Genomic DNA, 19,728 nt, shown 5'->3' on the forward strand with positions numbered 1-19,728 from the left:
CATCATATCGGCAAGTTGGTGGCCGATACCGATACTTCAAAACAAAGTGAATATCGGCCTCCGATAATCGGCCGATCCCTGCTGGCAGCTTATAAATGTCTGTGAGAGGCTGACAACTGCTGTGACTGAATGGTGCACCTAGTGCTACCAATGTTGGGGGCAGTAATATTGTGATCAGACGTCCCCGGTTTCCGGGGACAATCCCCGCACTGAGGACACTGTCCCCGGATTAAGGGCCGGATTAATGCAAACAGGGCATCCCATGCTGGCTGCGAAACAGCCTGGTGGCTCAAATGCAGACGCCCCCTGTTGGACAATCTCGCTGCTGCTCCTACTGCTGTTCAGTGGAGGAGAGGCAGAGCCAAATATTGACACTGTGGAGACCGGAAGGTGAGCAGAGTTGGGGGGGGTCTGTTTGTACACAGGTGAGGGAAGTAAGGATGCAGGGGTAAGACCTGCTGTGATAGAGAGTTTAGCTGTTGTGGGGGAAGAGCTAAGAGGTGGCTGCAGAGATAATCTGCGAGAGAAGGGATCATAAATGAGCTATGGATGTGGGGGCAAAAGTGTCCTCTGTGCATAGCAAACCTATGAACCCTGTACTCTATGCCGAACACCCTCCTGTATATTATGTAGTTCTGTACCCAGCGCTGTGTATTATGCAGTCCTGTGCCCAGCGCTCTGTGTATTATGTTGTCCTGTGCCTGGCGCTCTGTGTATTATGTAGTCCTGTACCCGGCGCTCTGTGTATTATGTAGTCCTGTACCCAGCACCCCGGTGTATTATGCGCCCAGTGCTCTGTGTATTATGTAGTCCTGTGCCCGGCGCTCTGTGTATTATGCAGTCCTGTGCCCAGCGCTCTGTGTATTATGCAGTCTAGTACCTAGCGCTCTATGTATTATGCAGACCTGTACCCAGCGCTCTGTGTATTATGCAGTCCTGTGCCCAGCGCTCTGTGTATTATGCAGTCTAGTACCCAGCGCTCTATGTATTATGCAGACCTGTACCCAGCGCTCTGTGTATTATGCAGTCTAGTGCCCAGCGCTCTGTGTATTATGCAGTCTAGTGCCCAGCACTCTGTGTATTATGCAGTCCTGTGCCCAGCGCTCTGTGTATTATGCAGTCCTGTGCCCAGCGCTCTGTGTATTATGCAGTCCTGTGCCCGGCGCTCTGTGTATTATGCAGTCCTGTGCCCGGCGCTCTGTGTATTATGCAGTCCTGTGCCCGGCGCTCTGTGTATTATGTAGTCCTGTGCCCAGCGCTCTGTGTATTATGCACTCCTGTGCCATTTTCCAATTAAAAAAAATGTCCCCGGATTTCACTTTAAAAATCTGGTCACCTTAGGCAGTGGGCATCCAGGGACGAATGCCTGGAACACAAGCAGTCTGTGTTCTAAACACATACTGTCCTTAACATTAGTACTACTCAGGGCTGCTGTTAGATACCACGGGGCCCCATGCAGCCAACCTGACAGGGCCCTCCCCCCAAATAAACATAATTTACTATGCTTCAGTTATGAATGAACACAGTGAGTGATCGATACTGATCACTCATTGTGTCCTTTCAGGAGAGGAAGGGGCTGGTAAATATGACATATTTCACTAGTGTACCCAATCACAACTTGTAGAGCTTTCACCACCAGGTGACACCAAGCATTAAAGCTTCTTACCAGGTCCTGTGGACCATCATTTAGTATGGTCAATTGCACATGTTACATCTCCTTATGAAGGGAAACTCCAGAGCGCCAAATGTGATCCAGTCAGGGTTAATTCTTCAGCAGGATAAAAAAAAAAAAAAAGCATATACCCCCATAGTGTAACCAATAAAAAACATTTATTCAATACGTGCATTTGACCATACTATATGATGGTCCACAGTATCCAGTAAGAGGGAGAGGAGGAGGAAAGGGTCTAGAGTACTATCTGGTCCGAACATGTTGGGTTTAAAGCCCTTGGGGGTGGTGGCCTGGAATTGCCCATGGGATATGGGGTATGACTATCCCCTGTGCATAGTTGGTTTGTGTGGGTGAGGGGTAATAGTCATTGGAGTAATGGGCATATGCATACCCTGAATCTGTATTAATGGTACACTTTTTAGTTTCTTGTTCAAGGGAGCCTTTTTAATTAGTAGCCTTCTATAAAATGCTACCTATTACATTTTACATTTTATAAATGTTAAAAATACTAAAAACATTGAATTTTATGAACCATGTGTACCTAGATTCCCCCCCCCCTCCAGCTGTCCCCTTAATGCCCTGTGCTTGCCCCCAGGGAAATTTGTGTTATGGATCTAGCCCATGTGGGATTTCAGCTATATTCTTAGTGAGTTTTATTTATTTAGGATGTAACTAGCCCATTGTCATCCAATATTACAGCTTTTGTAAACTTTTTTGTCTGTTAAAAATTAGACGTTGGAGCATCCTGCATGCATACGAGTAATTTGGTTGATTTGCTTCATTCTTAGGTTATGCTTTCTTCATGTTGTGTTTTTTTTTTATCTTGCAGATTGGGAGTCTTGAAGATTATTACCACTTTTATCACAGCAAAACCATTAAACGCTCCACATACAGCAGCCGTGGGACGCACAGCTTTTTGCAGATGGACCCAAATGTAAGTTTCATTTTGGCCACGTGGAGCAACTTCATAAATGGTCTTTTTTTTTCCTGAAAAGTAGAATGGCAAAATGTAGCAAATAAGCATGTATCTGATAACAATTTGATATATATATATTTTTTTAATGCACTTTCTACAGTTATTAATAAAAATAATCCTGTTAGAACTAGGTTGGTGAATCATAGTTACATAGTTAGTGAGGTTGAAAAAAGACATCCGTCCATCCAGTTCAACCTATGATGTGTGTGTGTGTTTGCTGTTAACCGTACATTGTATACCCCTGTATGTTGTACATTGTATACCCCTGTATGTTGTACATTGTATACCCCTGTATGTTGTGGTCTTTAAGGTGCCCATCTAATAGTTTCTTGAAACTATCGATGCTCCCTGCTGATACAACTGTTTGCGGAAGAGAATTCCACATCCTTACCGCTCTGACAGTGAAGAACCCCCTACATACTTTAAGATTAAACCGCCTTTCCTTGAGTTTTAGTGAGTGGCCCCGTGTCTTATTGTATCTCCTTTCTCTGAAAAATATCCCCCTCAATCGTCTCTTCTCCACAGAGAATAAGTTCAGTGCTTGTAGTCTTTCCTCATAGTCGATGTCCTCCATTCCCCTAATTATTTTTGTTGCCCTTCTCTGGACTCTCTCCAGTTCCAGCGCATCCTTCCTGAGGACCGGTGCCCAGAACTGGACAGCATACTCCAGATGTGGCCGGATCATCTGTATTGTTAGCTGGGCTTTTTTTCAACAGCAACGCGGGGGAACGTTTCGGCACCTCCAGCACTGAATGTATGCTGTGACAGGGGGGGGGGGGTAGTTGGGTGTGCAGAAGGGTACAATTGTTGCTGGAAGGGATCTACTGTTGAGGAAGGAGTCTATTGCTGGCTGCTGGAGGGCCTATTAATGCTGGCTACTGGGGGAACCTATTCCTGCTGGAGGATCTAATGTTGAGGAAGGGGTCTATTGTTGCTGGGGGGGGGTTATGTTGTTGGTGGTCAACTGTTGCTGGAAGCAATTTACTGTTGAGAAGAGGTCTATTGTTGCTGACTGCTGAAGGGTCTAATAATGCTGGCTGCTGGGAAATCTTTTATTGCTAGTGGGCTGCGTTAGGACCCATTTTACGGCTTCTCTTATTATAATGACCAAATTCCATACAGATTTCTAAGCACCACAAAATTATACTTGGTTCCGTTTTCTCTAAAAGGGGTGGTACTGGGAGATGAGTAGGGGGTGTAAACAAGGGAAGGTGCTTGGAAATGGGTGGGGGGGGGTGGAGACCAGAAGTTGGGGGAGGGGGAGTTCCTGCACCTATTCTCTGAGAAAAAAAAGCCCTGATTATTACATACAGTATGTCACACATTTGTCTTCTAACCAATTTAAGAATTGTTTATTGGTTACTGTCAGTCTTGTGACCTAGTTGCCTCCCACACTACTGTGCAAATGTTTTGGGTAGGTGTGAAAAAATTCTGTAAATGAAGAATACGTTTCAAAAATAGAAGTGCAAAAAAAATTTATCAACAAAATAGTAAATGAATAAAAGAGAAATCCAAATCTATTCAATATTTGGCTTTGCCTTCAACCGGCATTAATTCTTCTCGGTACACTTGCACACAGTTTTTGATGGAACTCGGCAGGTAGGTTGTTCGCAACATCTTGGAGAAGTAAGCACAGATCGGCTGTGGATGTTGGCTGCCTCAGATCCTTCTGTCTCCTCACGTCATCCCAGACAGACTCCATGATGGTGAGATCAGGGCTCTGTGGAGGCCAAACCATCACTTCCAGGACTCCTTGTTCTTCTTTACACTGAAGATAGTTCTTAATGACATTGGCTGTATGTTTGGGATGGTTGTCCTGCTGTAGAATACATTTGGGGCCAATCACACGCCTCCCTGATGGTATGACATTATGGATATGTATCTGCCTGTATTTCTCAGCATTGAGGACACCATTGATCCTGACCAAATCTCCAACTCCATTTGCAGAAATGCAGTCCCAAACTTGCAAGGAAACTTCACCATGCTTAACAGTAACCTGCAAACAGTCATTATTGTCAGGGCTTTTGCACCCTAGGCAAGACCAGCTACTTGCACCTCCCCCCCCCCCCCAAAAAAACTGTACACATTGCCCCCTTCCTGCACATAATGCCCCTTCCCCTTTAACCCTACACACCCCTTCCTGTACACACTGCCCCCCTCTCTAGAGATGACATCCACTGGGGATGAGGAGATGACAGGAGAGGAATGTGGCACTGGCCATGGCTGTGCCCTAGGTGGCAGTGCGCCCTAGGCGGCTGCCTAGTTTGCCTAGTGGTAGCACCGGCCCTGATTATTGTACGGCTCGACAAGTCTTTCATCAACAAACTGCCTCCTGCTACAGCCACATATTTTATATTTTGACTCATCAGTCCAGAGCACCTGCTGCCATTTTTCTGCACTCCAGTTCCTATGTTTTCATGCATAGTTGATTCGCTTAGCCTTGTTTCCATGTCCAAGATATGGCTTTTCGGCCACAATTCTTCAGTAAAGACCACTTCGGGCCAGACTTCCCTGGACAGTAGATGGGTGTACTTGGGTCCCACTGGTTTCCACCAGTTCTGTGCTCATGGCACTGCTGGACATCTTCTAATGTGGAAGTGAAATAAGCATGATGTCTTTCATCTGCTCCATTAAAGTGATTGTAAAGTCTGTTTAAAAAAAAGTTTGTTTTGCACAGAGCAGAAAAGTGTTGTTGCTCTAAAGATATAATAGAAAAATATTACAAAAAAAATCCCTATGCCACAGGGGATGACAATAGCTTCCTAAAAATTAGGTAAGAGGGGGGAAAAAAAGAAAAACAAAAAAATATACAAGATAAAATATTTACCTACATGTCAGCTCAAAAAAGTAACCAGCTCCAGGGAGAAGAATGGGGGCGTCAAGCATATGTCTCACCTGGGACTGAGGTGGAAGAGACCAGCCCGAGCCACAGAGGAAACAAGCCAAGGACAGGTCAGGTCTGCGAGAAACCATTTCCCAAGTAATGATGTGTAGAAACTGGTGTCACCCACGTTTACAGGGCCGGCGCTACCAGTAAGGCAACCTAGGCAGCTGCCTAGGGCGCAAATTAGCAGAGGAGCCTGACCCTAGGTAAGTGACTTACAGTAAGTCACTGAAGGGGTTTTAACCAGTGGCGGCCAGTCTGTCCATTAGGGGCGCAGGGGCGCCGCCTCCCCCCTATCCATGCGTCCTGTCCCCTAATCTACATGCAGGGCGCCAGGTGCATGGATTCCAACGAGGGTTATTTTTCTTTTTTTTTTTTTGAAGCATGTAATTAAAGCCAGAGGCTCTAATAGGCTTCAAAAAGGGTGGGATCGGGGCACAGAGCACTGCGCTCTGAGCCCGCCCAGTTGTGTAACAATAGCGAATTAATATTTGCTATTGCCACACTGATTCTCCTCCCAGCCAATCAGGAAGTGGGTCCTGAGACCTTTTTCCAAATTGGCCAAAGGAGAAGGCATCCTATTGACAGATGAGGAGGGAGGGGACAGCCACCGAGAGGGGACATGGAGGAGACGGAGGGGGAAGCCATTGCCATCTGGAGGAACAAGGTAAGTGAACTGGCACCCGGTGGTGGGATATGGTGTGGCCTGGACTCTGGAGTGACGGGGGAGTCCGTGGCCAGGTCTGTCTGCCGCCCCCCCCCCCCCCCCCGGCCGATGGAGCAGCAGTCGCCACTGGTTTTAACCCTTTCAGCAACTTGGGATGGGGGGGGGGCAATTTTTATTTTGCCTAGGGCGGCAAAAATCCTTGCACCGGCCCTGCACGTTTATCTAAGGATATATAAAGTTATATGAAATGTATGTCAAACTTGAAATGATGCACTATGAGAGGAAAAAGGTACTGCAAATGCTGGGTGAATAGCATGAAACCAGGGGCTGACTGGCAACTTTGGGCCCAGGGGGCAAAGTACAAACCAGAGGCCCATGGTGCCTCTACCCAGTCTCTCTCCTCCCGGCCTCCTCCTGACCCCTATTCCAGGCTGAAACTCTGCTCCAGGTACTCTCTACTCACTGGCCGAATCCGGGTTCCTGACCTGGCCAGCAGGGGGGAGCTGGGATAGCTTGGCCGGGGCTGTCCAGGGGAGAAGAGTCTCCAGTGGGGCATGGAACCGGCCTCTGCTCAGACACAGTTTACCCCATCCATGCTGGGGGGGGGGGGGGGTCTGCGCTCTGTCCTTGTCTTCATCCTGCACTCAGTAGGTCAGCAGTGGGGACTTTTTACTTCTCTTCACCAAGCATCCTTTAGGCATGTCTGTGGCAGAAGCAGTGCAGCCTTTTTACGGGGCATCAGAGTGGCCCAGGGGACAATTGCCCCCATGCCCCCTGGTCCAGTCCTCCCCTGCATGAAACACAGGGGTCCAAAGGGGGACTAGAAGTAGACAAAAACCAAAATTAGGACACCAAAGACAGATACCATGACCAAGAATCCAGTGTTGGAAATATCCGATGCTAACAACACTATGTACCATCAAATATATATTTTGTGCGATGCAAGAATGAATTCCCTCACGTCGGCCCTCCTCGACATACCTACCCAGTTTAATTGTAATTTGACCTATGTAAATTATGTTGTATTCCTTGAAATGTTTAATCATTATCATTTTCTATTTTTTGTATATTCATTTATCATGGATTGAAGTGAACCTTTTCTACTGGTGTATAATCTACAGTTGCTACAATGGGAGGCCAATACAGTAAACCCCCCTCCATTGCGGGGGTTACGTTCCGGACCCAGCCGCGAAAAGTGAAATTCCGCGAAATAGAAAAACCCTATTAAAATGCATTGTAGGCATGTTTTTTTACTGTCACTGTACGTGTAAAAGCATTTTAAGGTCTTTAAACACATTTTTAAAACAATAGAAACTCATTTAAACACATAAGATACTAAGAGACATAGCAAGAGCTATGGAAAACACAAAAATATTTCATTTTTAATGATTTATATAGTAAAATAACATTACAAAAAAAACCGCGAATTACCGGGACCGCAAAAACTGAACCGCGATGGAGCGGGGGATTACTGTAATGGTCCATTTTTATTAAAATGTTTTTCTCTATCGCTCATTGACAGACGTAGTCCTCGGTGATTCAACACCCTCGGTTATGCTGCCCTCTACAGGAGTAGGACTAGACAGGAAAGAAAACGTTCTGGCCACACCCTAGGGGCAGTCCCAGAGGGTATATCCTCTCACTTCCTGCTCTAGCAAATCAGTTTTTTTCTGTCTAGTTAGGAGTAAGGACCTAGATACCTTGCTGGGATCTTCGGTCCTGGCAGGATTTTTTTCTTAGAAAAGATTTTTTAGACAGCTTTTTTTCTCCAGTGTTCCTGTGAGATCTTCAAGCAAGAAAGCTGAACTGGGCAACGGGCTGGATGTTGAGATCCAGTGGTCACCCCAGTTCAGCCTACGAGCGCGTGCAGGCCATAGCTCCGCGCTGGGTCGGCCGCGACATAGTCCCACTGGAGGGACTGACCCCGCGAGTTAAACGTCTCGCTGAAACGCCAAAGACCATGAGTCACGTATTGGTCGACAGCCCTCCTACCTCGGTGGAGAGGGGTACTGTCAGGAGTTGGCGCCCGCCTGGTTCCGGTATGGTGAGTAGTATGTTCCCCCTTTCCCCCTGACGGGTCTTGTGGTGAACGCGGGCCCCTCTCTGTAATGGTAAGGATGGGTCTTCCCTCTATCCTATAACATGTCACAGATCCCCCTAATTGAGTGTGATTTTTGTGTACAAGAAGCCAGGAGGCTTGGTTTGGGAGCTGACAATCTAATTGTAAAAATGTGAAAATGATTGTAGTCAGTGGCAGTACTAGAACTTTACTGTGATAGTATAAGGTATCCTACCTGTCAGAAGCCACAGGGCGATGTCTATACATGTATACTGCATTCCAGATCATTCCTCCAGCTAAGCAGATGCCTCCCGAAGGCCACGGACCGCATACGGCCCGCCAGGGTCCGGTACCGCCGACCACGCTGACCACCATGAGGGTGAAGGGTTGTGAGGCCGAGATCCTTCTGCAGACATGCCGCTATCTGTGCAGGCCGCCGCCATTGTCTGGTAGATCGCACAAGGCCGCCATTTTGGTGTAGCCTCGTGTCTCCAGCATGGGGGCGGCCATGTTTGAGGTGACTCAAACACCTCATGGAGCCAGGGGGAGGCGCCGGCAGGCGTGTTAAGGGGCGGAGCCGCCTCCTTTACCCAGGAAATAGGGCCAAAGACTTCCTGTCTGTAACAAGACAAGCACTGAGCAAGCTGATGAAAACTTCTGTGCATCAGGGATGAGCCTTGGGGTCTCTCTCTCTCTCTCGGGTCCAAAAAGGCAGGTAACACTGAGGGGCGCTGTTGCGACTGGGGGACACAAAAAAAAAAAACGTTTTTTACTTTGTCATTTTTTGTCGCTGGCAAGTGTCTTGTATAATCATTGACCCTGCCGCATAGGTATCCCCACCTGATCCCCTCAAGGTGGCCGCAGGACCCTCCAGTACCCCACTTGTTTTTAATGCATTATCGGCAGTTTTGGAGTCTTTGGTATCCCGGGTGGAGGTGGCCTGTCAGGGACGGGGGTCAAGAAGCGACCCCCGCCTACCCCTATTGTTTATCAGATACTTCAGGGGCTGTTGTCTCAGATAATATCTCCTCAGCAGTGAGGAGCACGTTTCTGCCTCCGCCATAGCACAAGAGTGGTGGATGCACTAGTTGTGTCTGTCCGGGAAACCTTTAGTCTTGAGGTTACACCGGCAGAGGTAGCTGAGACTGAGATTCCTTTTTGGTACTTGTTAGCCTACCAAAAGGGCGAAGGATTTTCCTTTACCCAAATGGGGTCGTTTTGAAACGAACCCCTGTTATTTCCAAACGCATGGCTAGGTGCTATCCGTTTAAGGAATTCCTCTTTATAGGATAGACGGTACCACCTGCTGTCTTGCCACAGACTGTTAGGATAAAAGGACATCGTAACTAACGAGGACCTTCCTTTTCTGCTCATAAAGAGTTGTTCGTTCCGCGAGGGCGGGCGATAAGGCGAAACCCTCCAAAGCCCTTTTAGAGGGGTTTCAAAGGGCGCTGGTCGGCTAAACAAAAAGTCCGGCTCAGCCAAGCCTGAAGATACAGCCTGATGCGCCCCTACCCATCTCTGGGGTGGGGGGGATGTCTTCACCGGTTTCTGGAGGACACAGGATCGAGTTTCGATCACTTCCACCGGTGCGATTCTTCCCTTCTAACATTGAACGGTTTCAGGGGTTCAATTCGAACCTATTCACAATGCCCAGGAAAAGAGGGCAAGGTGCGTCCAAATCTGGACTTGGGAAGAAATAGAGTCCATCCGTACAGTGGTGGCCTCCCTGCATCAGGGGGATTTCCTGGCGTCCATAGACATTTAGGAGGCCTATCTTTATATCCCCATCATCGCAGGACATCAGCGTTTTTTCGCTTTCCCAAAGATCATCCCTGGTTCCCACCAGGAGACTGAACTATCTGGGCCTAAGGTTGGATACATCCTGGGCAAGAGAGTTTCTCCTTGCGGAGAAACTCCAGAAGGTTCAGTCAACGATTCGGATGTTGCTGTCCGTCAATTGGCTGGGACTGATGGTGGCCTTCTTAGAGGCAGTACCGTATACCCAGTCTCATACCCGAATTCTCCTGAAGGAGATTCTTTTTTAATGGAATCAGAATTCCGATTCCCTGGACAATCGGATCCGGTTGAGCGAGCGGACCAGGAAGTCTCCGATGCTCAACCAGGGGAAGTCATTTCTTTTCCGATAGTATCCAGATTACCAATAAGGGTATCGGAACTGAGAGCGATCAGATTTTGTCTGATTTACTGGATCGAGCAGCTCTAGAGCAGCCCGATTCGGATCCAATCGCATATGGCCTCTTCATCCAGAGGTTTTTCACTAGCTGTCCCTTCATTGGGACATCCTGGATGTGGATCTGTTGGCACCTTGGCTTAACAGGAAGGTGCAGAGGTTTGTAGCTCGCGCCGCGATCCTCTAGCGGACGCAGCAGAAACGCTGATCGCCCCGTGGGGGCAGTATCAGCTACGGCATGCCTTCCATCCTCTCAAGTTGCTGCGGGAACTTCTTCACAGGATAGAGGTGGAGGGAATTCCAGTTATTCTGGAAATTCCGGACTGACCTCGTCGAGCCTGGTACGCCGACTTGGTGAGGTTTGTCGCGGACGCTCCTTGGAGACTTCCTCTCAGGGAGGATTTGCGGTCTCAGGGACCGATCTTCCATCTTGCTTTACAGTCGCTGGCTTAATGGCCTGGCCATTGAGACCCAGGTACTGAAGGACAAGGGAGTGTCAGCTTCAGTTATTCCTACCTCCAGTTAAAGCAAGGAAAGCGACTTCCAGCACATGGAAGTCTTATATTGCATGGTGTGAATCTATTGAATTTCCCCCACATACCTATTCGGTGACCCGAATTTTGGTCTGTCTGCAACAAGGGGTTGAGCAGAAACTATCCTTGAGCACGATCAAGGGTCAGGTTTTCGGCGTTAGCAATCTTCTTTCAAGAAACCTTTGGCTAATCATTCCTTGGTGCGAAATTTCATCCAGGGGGTGCGACATCTGGCTCCGCCAGTGTGCGCACCCTTACCGCATGGGATCTTAATTTAGTGTGGTCGGTTCTTCAGAAACTTCTCTTTGAAGATATTAGGGAGATTCCCTTGCGTACATTATCCCAGAAGGTGGCCTTCTTGGTGGCCATTACTTCTGCACGCAGGGTGTCAGAACTGGCCGCATTATCTTGTCGCATTATCTTGTCATTCCCCATATCTGGTGGTTCATAGGGATAAGGTGGTTCTTCTTCCGAATCCATCCTTCCTTCCTAAAGTGGTTTTCAGAGTTTTTCATCTGAATAAAAGTATTGTGTTACCTTCCCCGTGTCCTAAGACTAGCCATCCTTGGGAGTTTGCATTACACTCCTTGGATGGGGTTCAGAAGGATACACTTGACTACTACGAACTTGTTTTCGTAAGACGGACTCACTTTTTGTGATCACGGATAGCCCTCGAAGGGGGTTGCCTGTGTCTGCCGCGACCATATCTACATGGATCAGTCAGACGGTGGTACAGGCTTATTCTATTAAGGGTCGGAATCCTCCGTTCCCTGTTAGGGCGCACTTCACTCGAGCGCTCAGTACTTCCTGGGCCTATCGCCATCAGGCGTCAGTGGTCCAGGTATGTAAGGCGGCCACCTGGTCGTCGGTACATACCTTTACAAAATTTTATAAGATCGGTGGATGCCTCATTTGGCCGCAAGGTTTTGCAGGCCGCAATTTGAGGAGACCGGTGGTCTACCTCGGGGGTTTTTTTCTGTTGAAAAATTTCTGTTGAGTCTCATCATTGAGGATGAGCATTGTAAACTTCTAGTTGGCACCGGTTGGGCCTTCTAGATTGGATTTGATTTCCATTTTCCCACCCCTCATTTGTGGTACTGCTTTGGGACGTCCCGAGGGTGTTGAATCACCGAGGACTACGTCTGTCAATGAGCGATAGAGAAAAATGGATTTTTGTAAAATCTTACCGTAAAATCCTTTTCTCTTAGCTCATTGAGAGACATAGTACCCGCCCCTCTGTTTTTGAGTTGGATTGGGTTAAATTCTCTAAACACTGCTTTGTGACATAACTGATTTGCTAGAGCAGGAAGTGAGAGGATATACCCTCTGGGACTGCCCCTAGGGTGTGGCCAGAACGTTTTCTTTCCTGTCTAGTCCTACTCCTGTAGAGGGCAGCATAACCGAGGGTGTTGAATCACCGAGGACTACGTCTGTCAATGAGCTAAGAGAAAAGGATTTTACGGTAAGATTTTACAAAAATCCATTTATTTCCTATAATTGAGGATCAATTTGCCTCATTTAAAGTCCTGCAAACCTATGTAAAGTATTACTTTCATAAAATAGTTTCTGGTGGAGATGCCCTATCTAGATGTTGGTAATGGTGTCGCTTCTAGTCCTGGATGTCATTTCTGGGCTTGTGCTGTGCCATGCAGAATAATTGGGGACTTCCAATCCTGGATATCCGTGTATCGGTATCATGTACAGGGTTACCGGACTTGAGTTGGAGCAATGTAGTTCAATATTACTACGCAATTGCATAGCTCCCAACTGTTCCTGATTTGGAACAACGTCCCTCTTTCCTCATTTGTCCCTCATTTTTGTCTGATCTAAATAGTTTTTGAAAACTAAAAAGTAAATTTAATGTAAAAGTGTTTCCCAGTGCTTCATCCAATTTCTAAATTGCAGCATTTTTGCATTTCAAAATCCAATATAAAGGAAAAATAGTTGTAAAAAAAAAAAAAGCGCTTTAACTAATCATTTTTTTGGATAATTTTCCTTTAAGGGGGCGTGGCAGGGAGTTGTACTTTGCCTACTTACTTTTGCTAATAGGTGTCCCTCGTTCCCATCTCAAAAAGTTGGGAGGTATGCAAATGTCATGAAGTGCTTACAGTTGTCAGACAGGACCTGTATTCATGAAGAGGTAATCCTAGGCAGTGACTTCAAAGATGGACGCTGCTTCAGAGGTTGCTTAAAGCAGAGTTCCGGCCTCAAAAATTTTTTGGGGATAAAAATACCCCCGGGACAGGTAGGGCTAGTGCATTTCAGCAACGATAGCCTCGGAACTGTCCCCGGGTTCATTTACCTTTTAGAAGAAATACTTATCTTGAAAATGTCTTGTCCAGCGCTGCCATCTCAGGAGTGGGCAGCTGAAGCCAGAGCGTTCTCTTCGGTGTCGTCGGAGTCCCAGAATGCCCTGCACCGGCCCCGCTCGTCACTTCCAGGGCAGGCACGTCATCCCTGCACAGCTTTTGGGCATGCCCAGAAGCTATTCAGCAGGGAATGATGAGCAGGGAATGATGAGCAGGGCCGGTGCAGGAGCATTGACTCCTGGGATTGATGACGTTCAGCTCTCAGGAGTCGGTGCAAGCAGGAAGAGACGGCGCGGGCCGCGGCCGCAGAGGGAGGAAGAGGAAGGAAGGTAAGTATATTTTCTTTAATAACCAGGTAAGTAAATCAAAAAAATAAAAATTGAAATTATCCAATTCTTTTTCAGCTACATTACAGCAAACGGATGGTGCAAAGTCGATTTTGAGGCCGGAACTCCGCTTTAACCACTTCTGGACCAGAAGGCCCCCCCCCCCCTTAATGACCAGGCCATTTTTGTGATTCGGCACTGCGTTAAATTTAACTGATAATTGCGCAGTCGTGTGACGTTGTATTCAAATAAAATTAATGTCCTTTTTTCCCCACAAATAGAGCTTTCTTTTGGTGGTATTTGATCACCTGTGCGATGTTTGTTTTTTGCACTATAAACAAAAAAAGAGCGACAATTCTGAAAAAAAAAGCAATATTTTTTACTTTCTGCTATACAGTATATATGACATTCCCAATTAAAAATGTTAAAATCGAATTTTTTCATCATTTTAGGCCAATTTGTATTCTGCTACATATATTTGGTTAAACAAAAAAAAAAATACCCAATAAGTGTATTTTGATTGGTTTGCGCAAAAGTTATCGCGTCTATAAACTAGGGGAAAGATTTATTACATTTTTTTTTTTTTCTTACTAGTAATGGCGGCGATCAGCGATTTTTAACAGGACTGCAACATTGCGTTGGATCATCCATTTACATCCATTTTTCCATAAAGATGCATTGATGTCCATTTTTCATCCGTCAACGGATGGAAAATAAGGTTTCCATCCATCCGGATTTCACAGGTTGGATCGGAAGCAGATAGGAGCGGGTGTCAGAGGACATGTCACCGCTAACACCCGCTGCCCCATAGGGCTACATGGAGCATCCGATCAGGTCTGCCTGAAAAATTGGCAGGCGGATCGGATCGCCCGTGTGAAAGGGGCCTTAGGAAGCTGTTTTTTTTTTCCTTTTTGCATGCATCTTCAAATTCTCCTTTTTTTTCTTGGAATTTATTATTGGGTTGCTAAATATAAATTTCACAAATTTCATAACTTTTTTTCTCCTGGATTTATGCACCTGTTTGGATTTTTTATGAACGGTTTGAAGTTATTATTTAAACATATGAATTTATTGCATTTTTTGTCATATATATGTAATGTTTATGTTTGTGGTGTTGACGCACGCCACTGAGTGAGACCATTTGTTGCGCAGATTTTGTTGATTAGTGCTGCACTTTGCATACACATATTTTTGGGTTTATCTATTGGCCTGTGCTAGCAGCTGTCACGTATTTTTTATGTATTTAGTGCAGATTTTGCACAAAGTAATTTTTATAAGTTAATAAAAGCAATCCAAAACCCAATATCAAGGTGAGACACAATCCATAGAGTGGAAACATCTGTAAATGTGAATAAATTTTAAATCCACTTCCACCCGAGGTGACTGCTCCCCACCAACAAACAAAAAGCTCGCTCACCTCATGTAAATGACCCCTGAGCAAACAGGAAGGTCAGTGAACGCTTTTCCCACTTCGGGTATGCAATAGAGTTATGAGAGTTCTCGCTATTTGCATCAATCCTGGTCACGTGAATAAATAAAAGAATCTAAGTACTTTCTGCTAAATCTAAAATCGCAGGCTTTTTTCAAAGTGGAACACTCCCGAACAATCCTCTTGATTGAAAGCATGTACTCTCTCAATCTCGTGTCTCAAGCATGATCTCGTGTTGTCTGAAGCTGTTGCTCCTCCTCCCGTACAAGTTACGTCCTACAGGACTTTAATCCTGTTCTCCATCTCATTCTCTTATGGGCATCAGACCTGATGCGTGTCCTGGACCTCTTGTAGCCTCTTCACTGGATCTCTTTCAGGGTCTGATGTCCTGTCCCGAACCACTGTCCCATATTTATATATCACAGGTTTATTGGCCTGAACCCAGCAAAAGACCAAAGAGCTTCCAAAGACGTCACATTGATGACGAAACACGTCAAGATGAGATGCACGTCGCCTCATTTTGGATGCTGGTTGGAACGCACACTGATCCCAGCTTCCACGGCACTCGTACCTTTCCCTGCATAGTGCGGGAAGCTGCACAGGAAACATCCCTATTGCCTTTTCATTCAGTTTTTTTTATCAGTGGTTTTATCTACTGTATGTTGATCCCCTTTGGGGGCACATTTTTAGACATTAAAGCCTCTACATTTTTACGCTATGAGGAGCCTGTTTCTTCTTTTTCCATGTCCTCTTTCTGGACTACTTTGAAAGTTTCACTTACCTAGTGAAGGAATTTTATTAGGAAGAGCAGCTCGGGAAGCCGATCCTAGGTCACGGTGATCAATAAAGCTTGCCGTAAGGTAGTAGGGATCAACATCGTCTGGTAAGTGGGGTTTTCTTCCACACTTTTGCATGGAGGGTGTTGTCACCACTAAATCCAAGATTGACCTTTACCAAGCACCTGATATACCTTCACAAGGAATATTTTGATTTATTGTTGGACTCATTTTACTGGACTTTTTATATATATTTATTTCCATAGTCTTATGTCATTTTTTTTTCTTGACCACAACGGTTTTTTAACGTTTCATCCTTTTTTCTTCCCTTTCTTGCACGAGCACTATATATATATATATATATATATATATATATATATATATATATATATATATATATAATTAGGGAACGACTGATTATCGGCAAAGCTGAAATATCGAGGCCTGATATGCGCTTTCCCTGATATATTGGAATCGGCCCCGGAGGTTACCGATATTGGCGATATTTTGGGAAAGTGCTGTATCGGAGTGATGCCTGCAGCTAGAAGCATCACCCCGAAACCGGCGTCCATAGCCGACGGTCAGCTGTCTTGCAATGATTACCGATGCGGCTGAGAATTACAAGGAGCGGGAGTGGACGTCTCCCGCCGCCTACCGCGGCTCGCCCCGCGGTCTCCCGTCCCACCGGGAAACCCGGGCAACCAGCCTGCATGGCCACCGAAGACCCGATCAAAGCCGCATTCAGTTCTGATTGGGTCTCCATGTAAAAACCCAGAAGTGATGTCATGACATCACTTCCGGGTACTGGCGCCAGATTAAAAAAAAAGTAACTGCATTCAAAACTTTTGAATGCTTTTAAGTGCAGAGGAGGGGTTTGGGGTCTTTTAGACCCCCAGATCCCTCCACAAGAGTATCTTTCATGGAAAAAAATAATTTTTAATGTACGAAAATATCGGCGCATATTGGCCGATACCGATATGCATTGGCCAAAGTATCGGTATCGGCAACGAAAAACCGATCATGTGTGTATATGTGTGTGTATATAATATATATATATATATATATATATATATATATATATATAATGTGTGTGTGTGTGTACACACTATATATATATATATATATATAATATATACTATTAGCACAATACATCTGGGATATAGAGAGTGATTGGTACATATGTGATAAGATGGCATTGTTGTTTTTGGTTTCACACATCCACCAGGAGTGTCAGAAAAGGCCCGGTCCAGAAGTGGTTAATAGGAGTAGGCTAGAAAGCATTGATATACAGTGTGGAAATGAATATAGGATTTTACATTCTGACCATAGATGCACTTTAAATGGAATAATCCACATTGTGAATTTAGGTGCATTCAGTTTAGCTGCTTTAAGGCCCCACACGGGTTTCATCCGTTGAGTCTCAGTTCTTCAAAGAAAAAAACAGATTCAGGTTTACATCTGGTTTTACATCTGCCCGCCGTCATCCTCAGTAGTCATGAGACTCATGCCTGCTGTCAGCCAGGGATTCCCCGCTGACAGCAGAATGTAAACAAAGGAGCTGACAGTGCCAAATAAAAATAATAAAACAAAAAAAAGATGTGGGGTGTCCTTCCCCCAATCTATACTAGGCCCTTGTGTTTAAACCCCCCCCCCCACCGCACTGACGTATGGCATGTGGCGGTAAAAGGGCTAAAGTAAATGTTTCTTCAGAGAAATGTAGGGGATACCGTTGCTGGCCACCTGCTCAAAAAGCCACTTTTTTGGCTCTTATGCTGGATCACTAGTTTTATGAATGAACAAGAATTCAGAGATAGACAAAAAATTCCTTATTTGCTTCTTTTTTTTTTAACCACTTTACCTGATTTTGCTGTCTTACGTCCAGGCCACTTTTTGAAATTCGGCACTGTGCGAATTTAACTGACAATTGCGCGGTCATGCAACACCATACCCAAACAAAATTTACGTCCTTTTTTTTTCCACAAACAGAGCTTTCTTTTGGTGGTATTTGATCACCTCTGCGCTTTTCATTTTTTGCAATATTAAAAAATGCGACAATTTTGAAAAAATAATATTTTTCTACTTTGACAGTTAAAAAATATCCAATATATTCCATTTTTGTCATATATTTAGGGCAAAATGTATGTAGCTACATGTCTTTGACAAAAAAATTCTCAATGAGCATATTTTTAACCGCTTTATGACCGGAAGGTTTTACCCCATTCCTGACCAGGCCATATTTTGCGATTCGGCACTGCGTTACTTTAACGGATGATTGCGCGGTCGTGCAACGCTGTACCCAAATTAAATTTATGCCCTTTCTTTCCCCACAAATAGAGCTTTTGGTGGTATTTGATCACCTGTCCGATTTTTACTTTTTGCACTATAAACAAAAAGAGTGACAATTTTGAAAAAATAACAATATTTTTCACATTTTTTTATATGAAATTCCCCCCCCCCCCAAAAAAAAATATAAAAATCTAAATTTTTTAACATTTTAGCCCAATTTGTTTTCTGCTACATATTTTTGGTAAATAAAAATCGCAATAAGCGTATTTTGATTGGTTTGCGCAAATGTTATTGCGTTTACTAAGGGAAAGATTTTTGTCATTTTTGGTGTTTTTTTTTTTTTTAACGACTAATGGCGGCGATCTGCGATTTTTTTTTTTTTTTTTTTTTTGCGGGACTGCGACATTGCGGCGGACAGATCGGACCCTTGACTGACATTTTTGACACTTTTGAGGGGGCCAGTGACATTACTACAGTAATCAGTGCTATACATATGCACTGTTACTGTAAAAATGACACTGGCAGGGAAGGGGTTTTATTTTTATTGGAGAGGGAGGGGTTAATATATGCCTGGTGCTTACTGACGTGTGTGGGGGGAGGTGACTGAGTGAGTCAGGGACAGATCGCATGTTCAGCTATGCTGAACCCTGCAATCTGACCCTGCCTATCACTTAGGAGATCCGCCCGCTTTGTTTACACAAGCGGGTGGATTTCCACACTCGATCCCCGACGATCGGGGAAGAACAGCGGTGATCACCGCCGCTCCTCCCCTGGCCCGACTCCCGCTGTGTCTGAATACAGCGGGAGCGAGCCTCCGGTGCCGCGCCCCGCCGAGAGAGGGGATTGTCTGGTGACGTAGGTCTACGTCGCCAGACGATAACGAACCACTTTGCCGCAGTACAGTCAACGTGACTGGTCGGCAAGTGGTTTAACAAGGTTTTGATTTTTCAACTTCTTCTGGAGTATCTGCATGCTAGACAAACAGCTGACATTTTCATCAGGAGAGTTCAGAAATGATACCTCTGTTTTTCTTATGGCGGGTTTATTCGAAGATTACCCAGTCAATTGTAAGGGGTGTGTTTGCAAAAGATTTGCAGAGCTTTTCTTTCTGTGAAACTGCATTTACATTTTGTTCTGTGCAAATGAGGACAGAAGTGCCCTTTTATAGGGCTCTAACCAGAAAGAGTGTACAGAGCCTTGAAAAAGTACCCTTTGAAATTTTCTACATTTTGTCATGTTACAACCAAAAACGTAAATGAATTTTATGGGATAGACCACCACAAAGTGGCACATAATTGTGAAGGAAGGAAAATGATAAATGGTTTTCAACATTTTTTACAAATACATATCTAAAAAGTGTGGCCTGCATTTGTATTAGCTCCCTTTACTCTGATACCCCCAACTAACATCTAGTGGAACCAATTGCCTTTAGAGGTAACCTAATTTAGTAAATAGAGTCCACCTGTGTAATTTAATCTCATTATAAATACAGCTGTTCTGTGAAGCCCTCAGAGGTTTGTTGGAGAACCTTACTGAACAAACAGCATAATGAAGGCCAAGGAACACACCAGACTGTTAAGGGAAAAAGTTGTGGAGAAGTTTAAAGCAGGGTTAGGT

General features: G+C 45.2%; 1 protein-coding gene across 1 annotated transcript in view; it reads left to right on the forward strand.

The window, feature by feature from the left end:
• The window catches only part of PCSK6 (proprotein convertase subtilisin/kexin type 6), a 487,218-nt gene that overhangs the window by 137,324 nt on the left and 330,166 nt on the right, over window positions 1-19,728 (forward strand). The window contains exon 2 of the mRNA XM_082254401.1: window positions 2,502-2,606. Coding sequence (XP_082110527.1) covers window positions 2,502-2,606 — 105 coding nt within the window. The remainder of the gene's footprint in view (window positions 1-2,501; window positions 2,607-19,728) is intronic.

Source organism: Pelophylax lessonae (genome assembly GCF_965119305.1).
Source record: "Pelophylax lessonae genome assembly, chromosome: 4".
In the NCBI taxonomy this organism is placed as follows: domain Eukaryota; kingdom Metazoa; phylum Chordata; class Amphibia; order Anura; family Ranidae; genus Pelophylax; species Pelophylax lessonae.